Genomic DNA, 23,838 nt, shown 5'->3' on the forward strand with positions numbered 1-23,838 from the left:
CTTCTACCTCTATGCCATAAGACTGCTGAACAATTAATAAAATGGCCACCGAATTATTTACATTGACCCCCCCATTTGTTTTTTAGACTGCTGCTACTCACTGTTTATTATCTATGCATAGTCACTGCACCCCTACTTACATGTACAAATTACCTCGACTAACCTGTACCTCCACACATTGACTCGGTATCTCTACTTACATGTACAAATTACGTCGACTAACCTGTACCTCCACACATTGACTCGGTATCTCTACTTACATGTACAAATTACCTCGACTAACCTCGACTAACCTGTACCTCCGCACATTGACTCGGTATCTCTACGTACATGTACAAATTACCTCGACTAACCTGTACCTCCGCACATTGACTCGGTATCTCTACGTACATGTACAAATTACCTCGACTAACCTGTACCTCCGCACATTGACTCGGTATCTCTACTTACATGTACAAATTACCTTGACTAACCTGTACCTCCGCACATTGACTCGGCATCTCTACTTACATGTACAAATTACCTCGACTAACCTGTACCTTCGCACATTGACTCGGTATCTCTACATACATGTACAAATTACCTCGACTAACCTGTACCTCCACACATTGACTCGGTATCTCTACGTACATTACATTTACATTTAAGTCATTTAGCAGACGCTCTTATCCAGAGCGACTTACAAATGTACAAATGACCTCGACTAACCTGTACCTCCACACATTGACTTGTTATCGGTACCCCTGTATATAGCTTTGTTATTGTTACATTATTGTGTTACTTTTTATAATTTTTTACTTTAGTTTATTTGGTAAATATTTTCTTAACTTTCTTGAACTGCACCGTTGGTTGAGCGCTTGTAAGTAAACATTTCACGGTAAGGTCTACCCAAGGAGGCCGAGATACAAAAATAATATAATTAATTTAATCCATGCTCGAAAGAATACAAAAAGTGAAAGTGCAAGATGCTATATAAAATGTAAAAAGAAAGCGGAGCATATCTTTCGGGCCTTATGTTTTCATCAGTACTGTACAAACAAATGAAGGGTCATCAAATCAAATCAAATTGTATTTGTCACATACACATAGTTAACAGATGTTAATGCGAGTGTAGCGAAATGCTTGTGCGTCTAGTTCCGACAATGCAGTAATAACCAACGAGTAATCTAACCTAACAATTCCACCACTACCTTATACACACAAGTGTAAAGGGATAAAGAATATGTACATAAAGATATATGAATGAGTGATGGTACAGAATGGCATAGACAAGATGCAGTAGATGGTATCGAGTACAGTATATACATATGAGATGAGTAATGTAGGGTATGTAAACATAAAAGTGGCATAGTTTAAAGTGGCTAGTGATACATGTATTACATAAAGATGGCAAGATGAAGTAGATAATATAGAGTACAGTAAATATATATACGTATACATATGAGATGAGTAATGTAGGGTATGTAAACATTATATTAGGTGGCATTGTTTAAAGTGGCTAGTGATACACTTTTTCCATCAATATCCATTATTAAAGTGGCTGGAGTTGAGTCAGTATGTTGGCAGCAGCCACTCAATGTTAGTGGTGGCTGTTTAACAGTCTGATGGCCTTGAGATAGAAGCTGTTTTTCAGTTTCTCGGTCCCTGCTTTGATGCACCTGTACTGACCTCGACTTCTGGATGATAGCGGGGTGAACAGGCAGTGGCTTGGGTGGTTGTTGTCCTTGATGATTTTTATGGCCTTCCTGTGACATCGGGTGGTGTAGGTGTCCTGGAGGGCAGGTAGTTTGCCCCCGGTGATGCGATGTGCAGACCTCACTACCCTCTGGAGAGCCTTACGGTTGTGGGAGGAGCAGTTGCCGTACCAGCCGGTGATACAGCCCGACAGGATGCTCTCGATTGTGCATCTGTAGAAGTTTGTGAGTGCTTCTGGTGACAAGCCAAATTTCTTCAGCCTCTTGAGGTTGAAGAGGCACTGCAGCCTTCTTCACAACGCTATCTGTGTGGATGGACCAATTCAGTTTGTCCGTGATGTGTATGCCGAGGAACTTAAAACTCACTACCCTCTCCACTCCTGTCCCGTCGAAGTGGATAGGGGGGTGCTCCCTCTGCTGTTTCCTAAAGTCCACAATCAACAGCCATCGTTTAATAAATTCAAGTCAGAATTCAACAAAAACATAGACAATACAATACACCTAGGGTTTCAAGCTCCGGTTGATTTAAAATGTAATGATATTTAGTGATATTGAATTGTGTTTGGTTGTAAACACAACCAAATATCAGCATTTGAAGCAGATTTGAAGGAGATCCTCTGCTTGGATAGTTTCCTCTGTTGCACTGACTTGTGCATTGAACGTTTGATTTGATTTAGTCCTATTCTTTTACTTGGATTTTTGGTTGAGATGGAGACGTGAATCCAACATATATACATCATTAATTCGTAGACAAACTGGAATTAAAGCCAGACTCAGTGGCACAGATGGAACTATCCAAGCAGAAGATACATCTCCTTCAAATGTTGATATTTGGTTGCGATGACAACCAAACACAATTCAATATCACGTTTAATATGAAATAAGTTGTCTATTAACTTGTCAACAAATGATATATTGGATTCACATCTCCAACTCAACCAAAAATAAAAAAAGTTAAAGAATGGGTTTAAAAGCACACTAAAGTTCAAAAGGGAATACAGATATTTTGTGTTATCGCTGTGCTTCATCTAATTAGCGGAACTAAATGACCTGAATTGCAGTTAAGATTACATTAAACGAACATGGTGCAAGTGATCAATGCCGTTTGAGATTCTGCGCAGATTATTACAGTAATTGTGAAGATCTCCACAGTCGTGCGATGACCTATGCGTGCTATCTTGAACATGCACGCCTTAAATGATTACATAAGAAGACATTTATAGTTACAGTAACCTCACAATGTGGCCATGGATGTGTTAAGATTGAATGTTACATTAGTTTGTAAGATAGCCTTAACTTTAGGTTATTTTTTTTTACTGTATTTCAAAATTCAACCAAATATCAGCTTTTAAAGGAGATGTCTCTGGTTGGAATGTTCCATCTGAGTCACTGGCTTAAATGGTTGAAAGTGCAGTGATTGTCATTTAGGTGACAACTAAACCAAAAATCAGACATTTGTTTTTCCGTTGGAATTTGGTTGTGCTTTTAGATGGTTCAAAGAAAGCATAGTGATAACACATTGTAAATTCAACTATCTTTTGGCTATCTTTTTGAGTAGGTTAATATAGGTTGTATTCTCATTGATTCATGTCTCAACAAAATATTACCCAATTATGACGTGGTGTGCCCGGTGGGGTCTCTCATTTAAAAAGTGTACATATACAAGTGATTAAACCACCATTTAATGGTAATGTGGCAGCCATATTGGATTCGGAGTCAAATCTGGGCGGGCCCTCTAACATAATTGCAAGACTAGAGGCTAAACATATCAAATCCACAGTGGAAAAAATGACAGTTTTCAGTGTATGAGTCACAACATTAAAAAAACATGTGTAACTGTATGTATTTTTGTCAGGCAGACCATACAGCACTGAGCAAATGTGACTTGTAAAGTTGCCGATTGAACAGCAACCAAAAAGTGAAGTTTACATTCATCAGAAAAATTCATCGTTGATATTTCCGGCAATTGCCTCTGTGTGTTTACAGTTCTATATTTCCAAGATGCATTAAGAGAATGTTGTGTTTTTGTGTATGTACAGTAGGGCAGAAGATGGACTACTTGTATTCCACATTTAGCTTGCAATTTTGGGTTACATGAGCTTAGGTGGACCACTCCCTTCCAGACAGGAATTATTCTGCACTTTTTGAGTTACAAGGGTGTGTCACAATATCTATCAATTTAACCACTTTTGCAGTAAAATATTTTGAGACAACCACCCATTTCATATGGGAGACCTTAGAGATATGGAAAAACACGGTTGTGCTTTGTTATACATCTGGTAGGTTATCTAAAAAAGGAAATACCTTGTTGAGTATTGGCCACTAGTCTATTCACCAGTGTGGTAGACACCAGGTTATGAGTAAAACAAACATTTCTCAAATCCCTCACAGACATTTGTTGGTTTTTCTGGAGCCAAACGGACTTGTCTCCTTTGAATCCTCAGTGCATTGTGACAATCTCTCCTCCATGAATGTGTCTGTCTGTCTGTCTGTCTGTCTGTGTCTGTCTGTCTGTCTGTCTGTCTGTCTGTCTGTCTGTCTGTCTGTCTGTCTGTCTGTCTGTCTGGTTATCCATTGCCCGCTAGCTGCTCAGAGCATCGTGGCGAGGTCGAGGACACAGCCCTGGATTCTCTTCCTCCTTTACCATGCTGACACATTCCGTTTCTCTCCTCTGCCCTCCCTCTCATTATCCTCCGTCCTTTCTCTGTTTCTCTCACACTCTCTTTCTCTCCCTTGTCATGTCGTCACTCGTTCTTGTTTTGCCTGTATGGGAAGGAACAAAGTCCTTGACTCTTGATTCAGGCGACTTTGGTCTCTGATGATTATCATGATCGTGATGATGTGTGTTGTCATCTGTCTTGCCTGTTGTGTTGTCACGCTTGCCACTGGCACAGCATTTTGCTTATGCACCAAAACGTGGTCTCGTGTCCTTGTAGATACCCATTCTGTCCTCACCCATCTATCCACACCCTATGGTTTGGTTAGTTATGATGTTGTGTCACCAATTGGGTACAGTCCCTGGAGGCAATCCAAGCCTCACTGCCCATATCTCTGTGCACACACCTAAGGCTGAGACTGGCATGTCTACCTTCCACTCTCCCACTGCAACATACAAACACACATCATAGGGGTGTACTCAGGACATTAAGTCAGATATCATTCTCCCCACACTTTGTATCACACCTGTGTACCTAAGGGCCCCATCTGTATATTTTGTCTGAGGTGCCTCTTTCATAACTCATCCCACAGGATTAACACAACACTAGAGACTTTATCCAGATAAAGGTTCTTCCCATATATTTTTTTATCATACCTACCATGGTACAAGTTAACTGGGGTCTCTGGGCGATATGTACTGAAAAGTTATTACCAACTCTTTTGACAGACACCTTCATATTCCAGTCCTGAGAGAACGTCCTTTGCGGTTTCTCCTGCACCTGAACACAGAGGATTACACAACATTAAGGTGTTGACTCAGGCATCAGTGTCCTCATCTTTTTAACACACCTGCACTCCCTAGCCCTGAGGTCCCCCTGTTTGCCCTTCCTTTCCACAGTAGCTAATCTCTCCACACACTCGGGTTTCACACACACAGGGCATGCAAGGGCATCCAGCTTCTATTTGCTCGTATTTGCTCTCATTACTTAAAGGGTAGGTGAGTAACTGTACCTAGATAGAAAGGGAGAGGATGAAAAATACAGAGAGAAAAGTGATAAGCTTTTGTGGTCCCACTACCATTGGTCACCACTTATCTGCAACCAGTCTCTCAATTCATCCACTCCCCCTGATCCTAGTGCCTTTTACTACCAGCTGTAGCACTAATACTATACTATAGTGACACTAACACTAAACAGTAGCACTGGAACACTCAGTAACAGTTAAAACAACTTTGTGTACCTCAGGGTTCTGTGCTTGCCCCCCTCTTTTTGTTATTGCAAATGGATCCCTAGGCTGTGTGATTTGTTATTGCAACTTCTCTCGTCAATATTATGCTGATGTTGTCCAACTCTCTCTCCTTGCCGCAATCTGACAAATGTATTGCCTTTGCATCGGGGCATGCCTCAGTGATGCCAATTTGGCATGTCAAACTCAACACTAATATGCTCCTACCTCCCAGCCAAGTCCTCACTACCCCAAGATCTTTCCATGACCCCTAACAACACTATTGCATGCAATGCAAAAATATACTTAAAAAATATATAAACACAACATCTTATTATTATATATATTATTATATTATTATTATTATTATTATTATTATATTATTATATTATTATTATTATATTAACATCTAGTGTTGGTACCATGTTTCATGAGCTGAAATAAAACATCCCAGAAATGTTACATACGCACAAAAAGCTTATTTCTCTCAAATGTTGTGCACAAATGTGTTTACATCCCTGTTATTGCGTATTTCTCCTTTGCCAAGACAAGCCATCCACTTGACAGGAAGCTGATTAAACAGCACAACCATTACACAGGTACACCTTGTGCTGGGGACAATAAAATGTCACTCTAAAATGTGCAGTTATGTCACACAACACAATGCCACAGATGTCTCAAGTTTTGAGGGAGCGTGCAATTGCCATGATGACTGTAGGAATGTCCACCAGAGCTATTGCCAGATAATTTAATTTAATTTCTCTACCATAATTTGTCAGTACGTCCAACCAGCCTTATAACCACAGACCACGTGTAACCACGCTAGCCCAGGACCTCCACATCCGGCTTGTTTACCTCCGGGATCGTCTGAGACCAGCCACCCGGGCAGCTAATGAAACTGAGGAGTATTTCTGTCTGTAATAAAGCCCTTTTGTGGGGGGAAAAAACTAATTAGGATTGGCTGGGTGGGCCTGGCTCCCAAGTGGGTGGGCCTATGCCCTCCTAGGCCCACCCATGGCTGTGCCCCTGCCCCAGTCATGTGAAATCCATAGATTAGGGCCTAATGAATTTATTTAAATTGACTGGTTTCCTTATATGAACTGTAACTCAGTAGAAATCATTGAAATGGTTGCATATTGCATTTATATTTTTGTTCAGTATATATTTACTGTACTTGCTGGTCTTGAACGAAATGGGCTTTGTCAGCTTCAGACAACTATTCCTCTGCAGACCACAATCCACAAATGACCTGTTTGTTTCCAAGTAGTTACCATTTTAATTCCTTGAACCCATTTATTTACTGTTTAAATTGCTGCACTGACATCTACACTGTTGCTTAAATACCCCTTTTATTTGGAGTTATTTTGCAAATCACCTTGAAGGACAAAGTCTGATCGAATTAAAGGATCATCTGAGTGCTTTACATTAGAATAGTAACATAAGAAACTGTAATGTTTTTACTACACAGAGGTTGAGTGGTAAACAAGCAGATCAGCTGGCCCAGACATTTTGCTGAAACCTTCTAGGCAAGCGGCGTGCTCAATATCTCACCAGTCCAGCTCAGGTTTGAATCGCTCTAATTGGTTGTTAGCGGGATGAAGTGTCTGCAGATTTGAAGCTGCAGTAAACCACTACATAGACAGTTAGACACTCAGGGAAATGAATGTAGTTGAAGAAATGGAGAAGCATGTTGGGTGTGTGAAGCTCTGGGGAGCCTTTTGGCAGAACCGGTAGCCATGGTGAAGGTGACAAGTATGGTCGTCAAGTTCATTTCTCTCTCCTTCGTAATTCCTCCGGATTTTAGGCCTATTCCTCCTGTCCTTCATTCTGCCTCGCAGGATCATTGTCATAAAGGTGCTCTATGTAACAATTCATAGTGATCATTTTGATTTCCTCATGGTTTTTTAAGAATAGCCTCCGGCTTGGAAATACCTGAAATATCATAAAAGCCTATTACCAGAGTGCAAATTATACTGTGACATTTTTGGAGGTCTCATATTTTTTTTTACACGTGACCTATGCAGGTGCAAAAAAAAATGTCGTAAATATATCCTTTAACAGTAAAACATGTGGCATGACTAAGGCATGTTTTCATGTGGTCCTTCTGTGGCTCAGTTGGTAGAGCATGGTGCTTGTAACGCCAGGGTAGTGGGTTCAATTCCCGGGACCACCCATACGTAGAATGTATGCACACATGACTGTAAGTCGCTTTGGATAAAAGCGTCAGCTAAATGGCATATATTATTATTATTATTATTATGTTATTGTCAAACAATCACTGCGAAACATAGGGTAGCTGCATTTGTTCGTCCACTCCAAAATAATTCCAGCATCCAAACAGGGAACCTGCTTCATTTGATGAATGGAAAGAAGACATCTGTTACAAAACAACCCAAAAAAGTGTAATGACATTCGGCGATTGTCATTGGGTCTGCACTTTTGTAGCCTGAATTAATTGAGGTGTCTTGCTGACAAAAGGACCTTTTTTTTTTGTAGAAAGAAAAGTTTGGACACCTGAAAAGGCCCTGAAATACCAGACTGTCCCAGGATGTGCATCCACATGAAGAAGAAAAAATGTCAATCATGAAACGGATGTTAGGGTATTTTGATTTTGTTTAATTTGGAATAATCTTTTTATATTTACCACTGTAGCAGTACAAACTGCATTTTAAGCAAATAGGGGAATAGTTCAATTAGCATTATTTAAAGACCCCCCCCCCCCCCAAAAAGTGTGACTTTGTTGCATTTAGGGGGACTCATGTCTCATTCAGGGGGGTCTGTAATTCGCACTCTGCCTATTACTTTCTCACCGTATAATTATTTTAAACAAAAAATATCTGTTGCAGCGACGTGGAGTACGGGTTCTTGTTTACACTTTGTTTTCAACCTCCAACGACAAACACCAATCCTGAAGCAGAAAGGCACTGCTGTTTGTATACACTGAAGTTGGCCAGGGCGGCCAGTCGCTGTACATAAGAAACTTTATAGCTTCCAACAGCATTCCAAAAAATGTACAGCCTATACAGTTTACTACTGTAGATATATCGTTGACATTTAGGGTTATTTACAAGTGTAATTGATAAACAGAGCAACTTTAGCATCCCTTTCATGAAGCCATTTTTGTTCTCTCTCAAAATCTCTCTTTTTTTTCTTTTTGGATGTTAAATGGCTATGATCCCTAATTGATGTCACTTGTTAAGTCCACTTCAATCAGTGTAGCTGAATGGGAGGAGACATGTTAAAGAAGGTCTTTTAAGCCTTGAGACAGTCGGATTGTGTATGTGTGCCATTTAGAGGGGAAATGGGTAAGACAGGTGCCAGGGGCACCGGTTTGTGTGAAAAACTGCAACATTGCTGGGTTTTTCATGCTCAATAGTTTCCCGTGTGTATCAAGAATGGTCCACCACCCAAAGGACATCCAGCCAACTTGACACAAGCGTGGGAAACATTGGCGTCAACTTGGGCCAGCATCCTTGTGGAACGCTTTCGACGCCTTGTAGAGTCCACGCCCCGACAAATTGAGGATGTTCTGAGGGCAAAAGAAGAGGAGGGCTGCAACTCAATATCAGGATGGTGTTCCTAGTGTTTGGCATACCTAGTGTATATGGATCTCTCTATTTATGGATAACTTACATTCTCGGGAATAGGGATGAGAGTGACAAGAGAAATATATTCTCAATGGCGCTCGTTTTCCAAATGGATTTGCCTTTGTCCAAGTGAGCACACAGTGGGGAAGATGTTGTGTTCAGCTTCAGAAATCATAATGTCACATTCCTGCTAGAACACCTGAGGCAAGGAGAAGGCTGACCTGCTGGGGGCTCGCAAGATAACATACAGTACACCTTTCATTTCTGAGTTTACTGAAACTCCAGTAATAGCAGTGCCCCAACCCCCTCTTTCAGGTCTTGATATGATTCAGCCTGCCTACGGGTCCATTTGTCTATATCCATTCTTATGGATCTGAGCCCAGCAGTCTTACAAACTAAAGGTTATTTAGATTAGATTGATGTGCCAATTTTTTTTTTTTTTTGGGGGGGGATTTATTATGGAGAAAAAAAAGTTTCAACATGATTTCTAAGAAAGTTTTTGCTATTGATGTTAGGATAAGTTACTATCTTTCAACAATGTTCTTTGACATGGTCTTGGCTTTCTCCTGGTGAGCCAGAGTTGTTAAGTCATGTTTCAAACTGCTCTATTAATCCAAACCCTGTCAAAAATAAGACTACAGAAGACTGGTGGCAGGCTTCGACTGTAACTGTTTGATTGACACCAGTCTGATATGAATTAAAGGCTGGTTTGTATGTGCATATGTGCATCCCTGCATTTCCCTGTTCGGGCACATGTGTGTGTTTTGATGATTGTGTGCTCTTGTGTGTTAACACAACAAATGTGTTCCAGATCACAACTTGGAAGGCATTTCTGGAGGCATCAAATATTAAATATGAAATTCTGTTGGGTGCCTGTTTTCAAAACTTCTGATTTTAGGTCTTATTCTCGTCCATATATTTTAGACCATAAAAAAAACATGTTTGGCAGCTGACTACGGTTCTGTTTTTTTCTACAGACAACATCATCCATAAAAACACTCTGATGTGCAGAACAGAAGGCTCAATTTATAGTGTGCTTTGGTCCAGAAATTCCTCCTGACGAAGACACTTCGGCATTTTTTGAAATACTCATCTTATCATTGTCTAACGTCAGATGGCGTCACTCCTGGTACCTAAATTGATGACATGTCGAGTGGAGACCATTAAGCTAGGTGAAGAAGAAGAATATTAGTTTCAGTCAGTCCTGATGAGCCCTTCCCAGCTAGCTAGATTGTGCTTGCAACAACAGCAGCATGGCGCTAGTTAAAACTTGTCAAATAAAGTTGTTTATTTTGATGGGTGAGGGAGAAATAACTTTGTAGTATTGGTCAGCATCTGGATGTCACTGTGACATGCCAATTAGCTAACATTACGATAAGCTCATTACGATAAGCTGGTGCGAATGACCAGTGCAATGGTGTTTCATTGAGGTGCTGCTTGCCGATGTGAGTCGCTTCCCACCATGCAGCTGTATCACATGTCAGCGGCAGTAGCTTCCGTAAGTAACGCGGCCAATTCGTTCCATCCCCACTTGCTTTTATTTTGAGTAAGATAGCTCTTGGCATCCTACATGAGAAATCATGTGTAATGCTGGTAGTAACCATCTGGATGTCACCGTGATACAGTCTAAGGCTCAATGGGGAGAGTTTGCTCTGCAAGTCGGCCATACAACAACACGGGGGCAGTGTTCATCCTCCCGCCTACCGAGCAGTTTTCTGGTAAAGCGAGGGAAGTAGCTAGCTAGTGTCGCCAATATCAGGCCAGGGTGACAGCTAAACCATATTGTAGTGATTTTCACCGAAAATAACTACGGCAATTACATATCAATTTGTGTATAAAAAATAAATAAACAATCCAGGCTGTATCACAACCAGCCCATGATTGGGAGTCCCATTGGGTGGCACACAATTGGCCCAGCGTCGTCCGGGTTTGGCCGGTGTAGGCTGGCATTGTAAATAAGAATTTGTTCTTAACTGACTTGCCTAGTTAAATAAACGGAATAACACTTTCCCTAGTCTAAACTTTGTAAGACAGGTTTCAAGTTCTCGTTGAAGTTTCTAGCCACACGCATAGCCTACTAACGAGACTTGACGGGCTCATCAGGACGATTGACTGAACTGAATGTGTTCGTCTCCATTCGACTCTCGCTGCGTGACATACGCTACACGACCAAAAGTATGTGGACATGTTGCTTGTTGAACATCTCATTCCAAAATCATGGGCATTAATATGGAGTTGGTCCCCTCATTTACTGCTATAACAGACTCCACTCTTCTGGGAAGGCTTTTCACTAGATGTTGGAACATTGCTTCAGGGACTTCCTTCCATTCAGCCACAAGAGCATCACTGAGGTCGGGCACGGATGATGGGCGATTAGGCCTGGCTCGTAGTCAGTGTTCCAGTTCATCCCAAAGGTGTTCGATGGGGTTGAGGTCAGGGCTCTGTTCAGATCAGTCAAGTTCTTCCACATTGATCTCGATAAACCATTTCTGTATGGGTCTCGCTTTGTGCACGGGGGCATTGTCATGCTGAAACAGGAAAGGACTTTCCCCAAACGTTTTCCCCAAGTTGAATGCACAGAATCGTCTAGAATGTCATTGTATGCTGCAGCATTAAAATTTCCCTTCACTGGAACTAAGGGGCCTAGCCCAAACCATGAAAAACAGCCCCAGACCATTATTCCTCCTCCACCAAACTTTACAGTTTGCACTATGCATTCGGGCAGATAGCATTCTCCTGGCATCCGCCAAACTCAGATTTGTCCGTCAGACTGCCAGATGGTGAAGTGTGATTCATCACTCCAGATAACGCGTTTCCACTGCTCCAGAGTCCAATAGCTTCGAGCTTTACACCACTCCAGTCGACCCTTGGCGTTGCGTTCTTAGGCTGCTCGGCCATGGACACTCATTTCATGAAGCTCCCGACAAACAGTTATTGTGCTGATGTTGCATCCAGAGGCAGTTTCGAACTCGGTAGTGAGTGTTGCACCCAAGGAAAGACCATTTCTATGTGCTAAGCATTTCAGCACTCTGCGGTCCCGTTCTGTGAGCTTGTGTGGCCTACCACTTCGTGGCTGAGCCGTTCTTGCTACTAGATGTTTCCACTTCACAATAACAGCACTTACAGTTGACTGAGGCAGCTCTAGCAGGGCAGAAATTTTACAAACTCACTTGTTGGAAAGGTAGCATCCTATGACGGTACCACGTTGAATGTCACTGAGCTCTTCAGTAAGGCCATTCTACTGCCAATATTTGTCTATTGAGATTTCATGGTTGTGTGCTTGATTTTATACACCTGTTGTGTGGCTGAAATAGCCAAATACTCTAATTTGAAGGGGTGTCCACATACTTTTGTATATATCGTGTGCGTCATCAATTTGGGCACACGGATGTGGAACTCATCCTAAAGTGTTAGGATTCACAAGCATCCGACATTCAAAAATGAAAATGGTTCCTATTTTATGATATCACTGCGCTCTCACATGACTCTCCATGAAATAGGCAGAATAACTACTTAAATTGTTACAAATGTTGCAACAGTGATTTCATCATTTGAGAAAAACTAACAAAGTGGTGTATTTCTCCTGCAAAAATTCTGTGCAAGGACGTCGGTCACCACTTCATCAGGTGCTTAGCTCACTATTGTAGCTAGCTTACTGACATAGCTAATGTTAGTTATCTAGCTCTACCTGCTGCTTTAGCTTGCTGCTTATACTGTTTAAGTGACCATTATTGGGTCAGCTGAGCAATGCAGCTGACTCTGGAGGCTACTGCAATGACTTGCAGCAGAACAGCTGCTTCATGAAAACTCATAATAATGTTAGCAGCACTACTACAGTAGCTTGCTAGCTGGCTTTTAAGTAGGTAGCTGGTTCCCGGTTAACAGCATCGTTTCAGTGACTGGCTCAGTAGCAAGCTAATGTTAAACAAATGTATGCTAGCTTTTGTGCACATTGTCAAACTTCAGAAATACTGCTCATTGAAGCACGCAACTTCTTAGCTAGATGTGAAATGGTGCGACTAAGACTTCCCTAACCAAAACACGGCAAAATTATTTATAGATGTATTGTAAAGTGGTCAGATGCAGCAGATGCTTAACTACAGGACTGTTTTGCTAGCACAGACTGGAATATGTTCCGGGATTCCTCCGATGGCATTGAGGAGTACACCACATCAGTCACTGGCTTTATCAATAACTGCATCGAGGACGTCATCTCCACAGTGACATACCCCAACCAGAAGCCATGGATTACAGGCAACATTCGCACTGAGCTAAAGGGTAGAGCTGCCGCTTTCAAGGAGCGGGCCTCTAACCCGGAAGCTTATAAGAAATCCCGCTATGTCCTCAGACGAACCATCAAACAGGCAAAGCGTCAATACAGGACTAAGATCGAATCGTACAACACCAACTCTTGACTCTCGTCGGATGTGGCAGGGCTTCTAAACTATTACAGACTACAAACTGTGACCACGCTCTCCGCAGCCGATGTGAGTAAGACCTTTAAACAGGTCAACATTCACAAGGCTACTGGGCCAGACGGATTACCAGGACGTGTACTCCGAGTATGCGCTGACCAACTGGCAAGTGTCTTCACTGACATTTTAAACTCTCCCTGTCCGAGTCTATAATACCAACATGTTTCAAACAGACCACCATAGTAACCTGCCTAAATGAGTACCGACCCGTAGCACTCATCTCTGTAGCCATGAAATGCTTTGAAAGGCTGGTCATGGCTCACATCAACACCATTATCCCAGAAACCATAGACCCACTCCAATTTGCATACTGCACCAACAGATTCACAGATGATGCAATCTCTATTGCACTCCACACTGCCCTTTCCTACCTGGACAAAAGGAACAGCTATGTGAGTTTGCTATTCATTAACTAAAGCTCAGCGTTCAACACCATAGTGCCTTCAAAGCTCATCAATAAGCTAATCACTCTGGGACTAAACACCTCCCTCTGCAAGGGTAGGCACAACACATCCGCATGCTGATCCTCAACACGGGGGCCCCTCAGGGGTGAGTGCTCAGTCCCCTCCTGTACTCCCTGTTCACTCATGACTGCACGGCCAGACACGACTCCAACACCATCATTAAGTTTGCTGATGACACAACAGTGGTAGGCCTGATCACCAACAACAATGAGACAGCCTATAGGGAGGACCGTGTGGTGCCAGGACAACAACCTCTCCCTCAATATGATCAAGACAAAGGAGATGATTGTGGACTACAGGAAAAGGAAGACTGAGCACGCCCCCATTCTCATCGACGGGGCTGTAGTGGAGCAGGTTGAGAGCTTCCTGGTGTCCACATCACCAACAAACTAACATGGTCCATGCACACCAAGACAGTCGTGAAGAGGGCACGACAAAACCTATTCCCCCTCAGGAGACTGGTCCTCAGATCCTCAAAATGTTTAACAGCTGCACATCGAGAGCATCCTGATGGGTTGCATCACCGCCTGGTATGGCAACTGCTCAGCCTCCGACTGCAAGGCACTACAGAGGGTAGTGCGTACGGCCCAGTATTTCTCCGGGGCCAAGCTTCCTGCTATCCAGGACGTCTATACCAGGCGGTGTCAGAGGAAGGCCCAAAAATTGTCAAAGACTCCAGATACCCTAGTCATAGACTGTTCTATGCGGTCCCGGAGCTCCAATTCAAGGTCCAAGAGGCTTCTAAACAGCTTCTACCCCCAAGCCATAAGACTAATGAAAAGCTCATCAAATGGCTACCCAGACTATTGTATTCGGCGCATGTGACAAATAAAATTTGAATTTGCTTTGATTGAGCCTGTTTGCTATTTATTTTGTCAATGAATAGCAAACTCACGTGTTCCTTTTGCTTAGTACCCGCAAAACACCAGTCTCAACGTCAATAGTGAAGAGGCGACTCTGGGATGCTGGCCTTCTAGGCAGTAGACTTCCGTCATTGCACTAACGCTAATTAGCAATGGCTCAAAACTACCTTCAACTTCCTTTAAACTGCACGCAGAGACATACAAATAATATCCATGAGTTCGTCTGACTCTGCATAAGTAGAAAAAGGGCACTATCCCTTTATGATAAGTGACCAGTTACAATGTACAGTACCAGTCAAAAGTTTGGACACACCTACTCCTTCAATAGTTTTTCATTATTTATTACTATTTTATACATTATAGAATAATAGTGAAGACCTCAAAATTATGAAATAGCACATATGGAATCATGTAGTAACCAAAAAAGTATTAAACAAATCAAAATATATTTTATATTTGCGATTCTTCAAAGTTTCCACCCTTTGCCTCGATGACAGCTTTGCACACTCTTGGCATTCTCTCAACCAGGTTCATGAGGTAGTCACCTGGAATGCATTTCAATTAACCAAGTCCATATTATGGCAAGAAAAGCTCAAATAAGCAAAGCAAAACGACAGTCCATCGTTACTTTAAGACATGAAGGTCAGTCAATCTGGAAAATGTCAAGAACTTTGAACGTTTCTTCAAGTGCAGTCGCAAAAACCATCAACCTCTATGATGAAACTGGTTCTCACGAGGACCTCCACAGGAAAGGAAGACCCAGGGTTATCTCTGCTGCTGCAGAGGATAAGTTCATTAGAGTTACCAGGCTCAGAAATTGCAATCCAAATAAATGCTTCACAGAGTTCAAGTAACAGACACATCTCAACATCAACTGTTCAGAGGAGACTGTGTGAATCAGGCCTTCATGGTCGAATTGCTGCCCCAGCAATGGTCAAATTTTTCCCCCAAAAGGACAATGACCCAAAACACACCTCCAGGCTGTGTAACGGCTATTTGACCAAGAAGGAGAGTGCTGCATCAGATGACCTGGCCTCCACAATCACCCGACCTCGGTTTGGGATGAGTTGGACCGCAGAGTGAAGGAAAAGCAGCCAACAAGTGCTCAGCATATGTGGAAACTCCTTCAAGGCTGTTGGAAAAGCATTCCTCATGAAGCTGGTTGAGAGAATACCAAGAGTGTGCAAAGCTGTATTCAAGGCAAAGGGTGACTACTATGAAGAATCTGAAATATAAAATATAGTTAGATTTATTGAACACTTTTTTGGTTACTACATTTACATTGACATTTAAGTCATTTAGCAGACGCTCTTATCCAGAGCGACTTACATGATTCCAAATGTGTTATTTCATAGTTTTGATGTCTTCAACTATTTTTCTACAATGTAGAAAATAGTACAAAAATAAAAAATAAACTCTTGAATGAGTAGATGTGTCCAAACCTTTGACTGGTACTGTATATTTTTAGCAAACGAGCGAGCAGTGGCACGAATGAGTGCCAAGAGCTCACAGCCACCGCTTGCTCCTCATCATCTCCCTACAGTGCAGTGGCACACATTACTCATATTTAAGATGGTGTCAACATAATTACATTTTCATTAGTCCTTTCAAAAGTTAGCAGAAGTGATCTTCTCATAGTCGTTCGGAGTCTAAAATAATCCTAGGGGAAACACTGGTGTATGCTTGTGGAAATGAAAGGAGTAGGTGTGTGTACATACATTTTAGCGGAACGGAATTTGTCTTTATGATTCAGAGGGGAGGACTGTGCATTTTTCCACATGGCCATGACATATGGCGTGCACTCCGCCCTGGGTAATTGTAAGCATGTGTCTATAATGGAAAGGTACACAATATGCTGCCCCTGTCTTTCGGTTGGTGGGGGGGGGGGACAGTTGAAAAATGTGGGGCTCCAACGTAGCCTGCAGCACATGCACGCACACACGCGCGCGCGCACACACATATACAGAAGAGAACAAAGTGCCAAATCCATCACCACCCTGTCTGGACGGCATACGGGGGGATATGTTCCAGGATCGTTTGTCTTTGTTCTCCGTTTTTATCTCATATCCTTATTTGTAGTGGAAAATCCTGATCCAACCCAACTCACTGAAAAGGTACAGAATTTCACATCACCTGGATGACCACTGTTTCATATGTTTACCTCTGAACGCTTCACTTGTGGCAACTAGGACTGAGTTTACACGAAGTTGGGATCCTTAACGTTAAGAACACTCCCCCCACTTCATTTAAATCGCAGTTCAGTCATCACAAAATATATTATATTCCGTCTTATAGCTTATAAAAGCTATAAAAGCCTGGGGAAGTTGTGTAATTCTAATAAAAACCACAGAAGAAGAGGTGAACTTTAGGCTACTTGGTGAATTTGCAAAACAAGACATTGCGAAATGCAGATGACCAAAACATATTAGCGCACTTGTGCATGCTTCTGCCTTTCTCTCGTGCTGGACTGCCTTCTCAGTCTCTACGTTAATGATGCAAGTATGTGTTTAGTCTTCTGTCTGTTGCAGTCTTGCGAGCACGGGGCAGGCAGTCTCATATAAAATTACAGTAGGCTACTGGTATTGATTACGCTTATAATGGAATGTGGCCTCTTGAATGCACCTCGGCTACGGCATGTTTGTCTGTCTGTGAAGGTAGGCTACACTTAAGCAATAAGGCCCGGGGGGGGTGTGGTATATGGCCAACATACCACTGCTAAGGGCTGTTTTTAGGCACGACGCATTGCGGAGTGCCTGGACACAGCTCTTAGCCGTGGTATATTGGCCATATACCACACCCCCCGTGCCTTACTGCTATTATAAACTGGTTAGCAATATTATTAGAGCAGTAAAAATAAATGTTTTGTCATACCTGTGGTATACGTGGTCTGATATACCACGGCTGTCAGCCAATCAGCATTCAGGGCTCGAACCACCCAATTTAATAATATGTTTTTTTAAACGGTGCTGACACAACCATTTCTGGCAGCCTGGTTTCAGAGACGTAACATAGTAACACTCAAATTAGTATGATACTGTATGTTACATTTGGTATGGTTACTAAAGGCAAAAACAAAAGTAGGGTGGTTGGTCGGAGTGGGGCATATAACGCAAACGTCTAGCAACCCAAAGGTTGCAAGTTTGAGTCTCATCACCGATAACTTTAGCATTTTAGCTAATTAGCAACTTTTCAACTACTTCCCACATGTAAGCTAACCCTTCCCATAAACCTAACCTTAACCCTTTTAGCTAACCCTTCCCCTAATCCTAACATTAACCCTTCCCCTAACAACCCTTTAAGCTAACTCCTAACCTTAACCCTAGCCTAGCTAACCTTACCCAGCTACCTAAAGTTAGCCACCTAGCTAGAATTGGTAATATATCATAGATTTTGGAAATTCCTATCATACAGTATGTTTTGCAAATTCATAACATATTGTACATTTAGCGAATTCATAAAATATAATTTGAATTGTAATTTGTAAGATATACGAAATGGTTGATGGACAAATTAATATACCATACCATACGAAACGTAACATCTCATACTAAATGGAGCATCTCGGATTGACGTACATAATAATACGAAATGCTCTGAGACCAGGTTGTCTTTAGTGATATGAAAGGACATACATGTCTGTAAAGAAATGCTGCTTCTGAACTGGAACTAAAGTCCATCACTAGGCAACCAGAACTTTCAGTCAAATAGTCTCGAGTTTCTAGCAGCATGCTTGGCTGTTGCCTTCATTCAGACCACTCTCTCCTAAAAAAAGTACTTTAAAGTTTTTTTAAATACCGTGACCTACCAAGACATTTAGTAGAAATAAAACACATCTAGCTACCATACCATAAAAACTGCATAAAAAAACAACACAGCAGCATATCAATCAGTGATGTTTATTGTTGTCAGAGGCAAAAAATACAGAACATTTTAGGCAGAATTCTACTGTCTGAAAAGGTGCCTGATCCAGCACTTTTTGTAATTGTCTGAAAAGTTATAAATTCTTGCTAATGATATATTACTGTAGCTGCGTTCTATGTCTGTAAAGGGTTACGGTAGATATAACTTCACTGCCTGGCACTAGCAGTCATCAGTAGCTTTCAGGCCAGGGGTACAATGTATGAATTTATGGTTGGGTCAGAATCAACATTTTAATCATTGGTCAGTACGAAGAATTAACTAAAACCAAAAGTCCAAATCCCTATCTCCATCCATGGCTAATATAGGAAAGGGACAATTTTAGCTACCTAGCTAGTCACCGGAGGACAACGAGATGCAACAATTCAAGTTGTTTCTGTCAATGATGTATTGCTCTTGACGTGATGTGATGTGATTGGAGTGAAGCCAAATCCTAACGGGCTTCCCTTGAACCTTTTTTGGTGCACCAGGACCATTCACAGTTGAGCTCACTCACCGTAGCTCAATGCTGATTGGCTATTATTATTTTAAATATCAAGGGAGGCCAAAAATGCTCGCTGGATTCCGTTGCATGCAACGCCACGGGCGGCAACAATGTCATACTCTTTTTGACCAAACAGCATCAATTATATGGCCTACACATACAGAGACCGGGGAGGTTCTGTTTCACTCGCTTTTTCCAGTGAGATACATTCAGCCTCTTGCGAATTGAAGGAAAATTATGAAACACAGGGATACGATAGATTGTATGTTTTAGTATTTTTTGGTTATTTGGTTCATTTTTTGAAGCCTGGCTTCCATATATACATACATATATAATAGGGCCATTTTTCTGGATTGTAAATTGACGTGGAATTTTATGATTTTTTTCCTTTCGCGTTTGAACAGAAAACTGATGCAAAATTGTCCATGACCACATCCCTAGTGGCAACACCTGTGGCCTGTCAATGTATTTTACATAAATGCTATCCCATCACACCTTATTCCACAAGGCTGATACCTCTCTGAATACTTCACTTGTGCAACACCTGGGGCCTGTCAATGTTCTGTATTTGACGTAATGCTATCCCATCGCACCTTATGCCACATGAGGCTGATATGAAAGGAGTAATAGCTTTTGTTGTCCTGATCTTGAATTGCTTTCATGTGTCAATCAATTGTATTTATGGTGTGTGTGTGTGTGTGTGTGTGTGTGTGTGTGTGTGTGTGTGTGTGTGTGTGTGTGTGTGTGTGTGTGTGTGTGTGTGTGTGTGTGTGTGTGCCCACTATTAACCTGAGCACTATACAAGCACCTGACCCTCCCACCCCCCCTTCCTTTTCTACCACAGACGGCAGTGTGTGAGAAGTGAGGAGGAGGGAGGTTCCTCTCTCTCTCTCTGTCGCCCAGACTCCCATCACAATGAGCTGGAGCTTCCTGACACGCCTGCTGGAGGAAATCCACAACCACTCTACCTTCGTGGGCAAGATCTGGCTTACCGTGCTCATCGTCTTTCGCATCGTCCTTACCGCCGTGGGCGGCGAGTCCATCTACTACGATGAACAGAGCAAGTTCGTGTGCAACTCAGGCCAGCCGGGCTGCGAGAACGTCTGCTATGATGCATTCGCACCGCTCTCACACGTCCGCTTCTGGGTCTTTCAGATCATACTGGTGGCCACGCCGTCGCTCATGTACCTGGGCTACGCCGTCAACAAGATTGCCAGGCGTGAGGAGAGAGCTGAGGGTGGAGGAGGAGGACTGTCCCAGCGCAAGCCTAGGAAGCTCTACCTCGGGGCCAGAAGGCAACACCGGGGCATGGAGGAGGCCGAGGATGACCAGGAGGAGGACCCCATGATCTATGAGGTTCCCGAGGTTGAGAGCGAGACGGGGGCAGGCGACGGGGGAGGAGGCAAGGGTGGCGGAGGAGCTGGAGGCGGCGGCTGCCAGGGTAAAGGCAAGGTGCGCCATGACGGACGCCAGCGCATCAAGGAGGACGGGCTGATGCGTATCTACGTGCTGCAGCTGCTGGCGCGTTCCATGCTAGAGGTGGCCTTTCTGGGGGGGCAGTACGCCCTCTACGGCCTGGCGGTGCCCTCCATCTACGTGTGCTCGGGCCGGCCGTGCCCGCACAGTGTGGACTGCTTTGTGTCACGCCCCACCGAGAAGACCATCTTCCTGCTCATCATGTATGCCGTGTCGCTGCTCTGCTTGGCGCTCAACGTGTGGGAGATGCTCCACCTAGGCGTTGGCACCATCTGTGACATCCTGCGCTCCCGTCGGAGACCGCTCTCCGAGGAGGACCTGTATGGCCTTGGGGGTGGCGGCGGTCCCGGGGGGCCGCCCACGTTCCGCGACGGAGGAGTAGTGGGGGGCGATGGTTACAGCAGCTACCCCTACTCCTGGAATGCCCCGTCAGCGCCGCCGGGCTACAACATCGCCGTCAAGCCCCCAACACTGATGGTGCCGACTGTGGCGCCCGATGGGCAGCTGCCCTTCACCGACCTCAGCAACGCCAAGATGGCGTGCCGACAGAACCGCGCCAACATCGCCCAGGAGGAGAGGCGGCAGTACGCCAGCAATGAGGATAACTTCCCATCGTCGGGTGGCGTGAGGGACGCTCGTGGCGCCCTCCAAAGGGAGATTCGGCAGGCGCAGGACCGGTTGGAGTCGGCCATCCAGGCCTACAGCCATGAACAGGGCCACAACAACCCCAGCAAGCCCCACCGTGATCGCAAGCACCGGCAAGCCTCCAAGCACACCTCCAGCAAAGCCGAAAGGGGAAACAGCAGCAATAGCAGCAGCAAGTCGGGTGACGGCAAGGGCTCCGAGTGGATTTGACATCTACAATAGATAATTCTAAGCGGACTTAGTATATGCAGCGTTATCTTCTATAACAAATTATGATATAGGAGTTATTGCTCCGTTACTGAGTATATAGCTCCTACAGACACAACTGACGCTAGTGCCCCCTGGAGACAGGCTGAAATTAGTTTGTAACTTGAAGTTTGTAACATCACTAAATGCAAATGAGGTAATCAATGTCAGCTGTATCTGATGTTACAACTGTCAGCTGTACGTTGTTATGTTTTATAAGTAATTCTACGTTCAAAAGAAGGAGCAATATGCGAAAAGACACAGTAATTGAGAGTCCATTTATTTTCTTTTTAAATGTGTATCGGTATAAATATGCCATATGTCGGTGCTATGACTTTATCTTTGCTTCCACAAAGAAATGGGAGACTTCTAAGCTGCATTCTTAGAAGAACAATCTGAAGTGCCTTCTTATTACTCCAAGAATAATATTGTGCGAGTAAAAAGTGTGCTTTCTTTGCCAAACTGCTCACAAGACGGACGCTTGTATGTGAAATGTTTCCATAGTAAAGAGATGTTTGTGGGTCACGACTGGTACCAAGAAGAGTCAGAGGTTTTCTCTGTCTTTCTATCCACCTGTCTCTTTAATGGCTCTTGAGCTTCATCTGGTGGTCAAAACCGTGAACAGTGCAGACATGTTCTTAGCCTACAGTGTAGGCCTGCCCACACCATATATTTTACTATGCGTTACTGCTTAAGATATGCTGTTTGAAATGTTTTTTTTTATTTGGTTTTCAGTGTTGAGTGTTCCAGGACAAGACATTGAGAGAACCCTTTAACCGTTGAAAGACCAGTCAGTATTTTACGAGGAACTATTTAATTGTTGCTCCATTGTATGTGTGAGGAATACTATTGCCATACTATAGAGAGCATACAGAGAAGGGAGAACATTTGACAACAATTGTTTATATTTTCATAATGTGTACAAAATTGTTGTTCTGTTTTTATTGTGTTTGGTGAGAGACAATTAAGCAGCACTTTGATTGGTTCAGTTACTGTATGTTTTTATATTAATGTTCTTTCATTTCCTCCGTTGATGACAATGTTCCACAGAAGAAGAAATACAATCTATGTTCAGTGTTGCTGAAGTTGTATGGAAGGGCTGCTTCAATGTATTGATTCAAGGGACATTACACACTCCAAAATCAAAAGTTTGTCAGATGATAAAATTGTTAATTTGATGTCCTCGTCCCAGGCCCATCTGTTTTTGTTGATGTACAGTAGCTATTTGCCACAATCCCAAAAAAACATTTCCAGATTTGCGGTGCTTATCTTTTCCATTTATTTTGGGCATGGAATGTTTACTCATCTTGACATTAGGCTGCTTTTGTAGTTTGAAAACATCTCTATTTGTTTTATTATTTTGTAGTGGAATGTCCCTTTAATATGTTTTTACATTGACGTCTGGTCATGGTGTGTCATCTAGTCAGCCTAGTTTCCCTACTATCGATGGTTTGTGTTCGCCTGATGTTCTGGTACATCTCCAACCAGAGACAGTTGGTATTTTGGGGGTGAATGGGGTGTGAGAAACAACTATCATTTGTAGTGACATCCATTTTGAGTGTGTGTGTCAAAACATACCACTTACATGTGGGTGGGAAATAAGAGAAGGACACCTGTCTTGGCTACTTAAAAAAAAAAAAATGCTATATGTATATTTTATTTGCCTTTTTTCCTCATTCAAATGTTAAAGTGGAAAGCTGAGAGCCCTTGCACTGTGCCAATATTTCCATTTTGGGAAATATTTTGTGCAAAAAAAGAAAAGTGCATGTTCTGAATCATTTTTATAAAGGGAGTATGAATAAACACAAAGTTTCAAATGTTTAAGTATTTGTCTTTTGTGGTGTTGTTTTTTGGAGTGGAATGAATTATCCTATTTACTTGCTATTTCCCGCCCTATGATAAATGTAAGCACAATTATTGTGAAGAGCTTGCATATGAAGTGAAAACAAGTGTTTTACCAATACAATTTATGAGGTCTCTGTGTTACACCAAAGATACTGGATATAATAACGAGATGCTTGTGTCTCTGCCCTAGCAATGGGATTTGTTGTCCACAGAGCAGAACGTTGGGCTATCAAGCTTCCGCCTATTCCTCTGGACGCGT

General features: G+C 42.7%; 1 protein-coding gene across 9 annotated transcripts in view; it reads left to right on the plus strand.

The window, feature by feature from the left end:
- The window catches only part of LOC118364851 (gap junction gamma-1 protein-like), a 44,592-nt gene extending 21,034 nt beyond the window's left edge, over positions 1-23,558 (plus strand). For 6 of the 9 annotated variants that reach the window (XM_035746654.2, XM_035746661.2, XM_035746646.2 and 3 more), the window contains one exon: positions 20,212-23,558. In XM_035746654.2, the coding sequence (XP_035602547.1) occupies positions 20,283-21,698 (1,416 nt within the window). In that variant the 5' untranslated portion in view covers positions 20,212-20,282 and the 3' untranslated portion in view covers positions 21,699-23,558. Of the gene's footprint in view, positions 1-10,433; positions 10,662-17,352; positions 17,620-20,211 lie in introns of those variants that run through there. The other 3 variants (XM_035746670.2, XM_035746679.2, XM_035746688.2) reach the window with 3 other exon arrangements.
- Positions 23,559-23,838: the final 280 nt, after the last annotated feature.

This window comes from Oncorhynchus keta, chromosome 3 (assembly GCF_023373465.1).
Source record: "Oncorhynchus keta strain PuntledgeMale-10-30-2019 chromosome 3, Oket_V2, whole genome shotgun sequence".
Classification (NCBI taxonomy): Eukaryota; Metazoa; Chordata; class Actinopteri; order Salmoniformes; family Salmonidae; genus Oncorhynchus; species Oncorhynchus keta.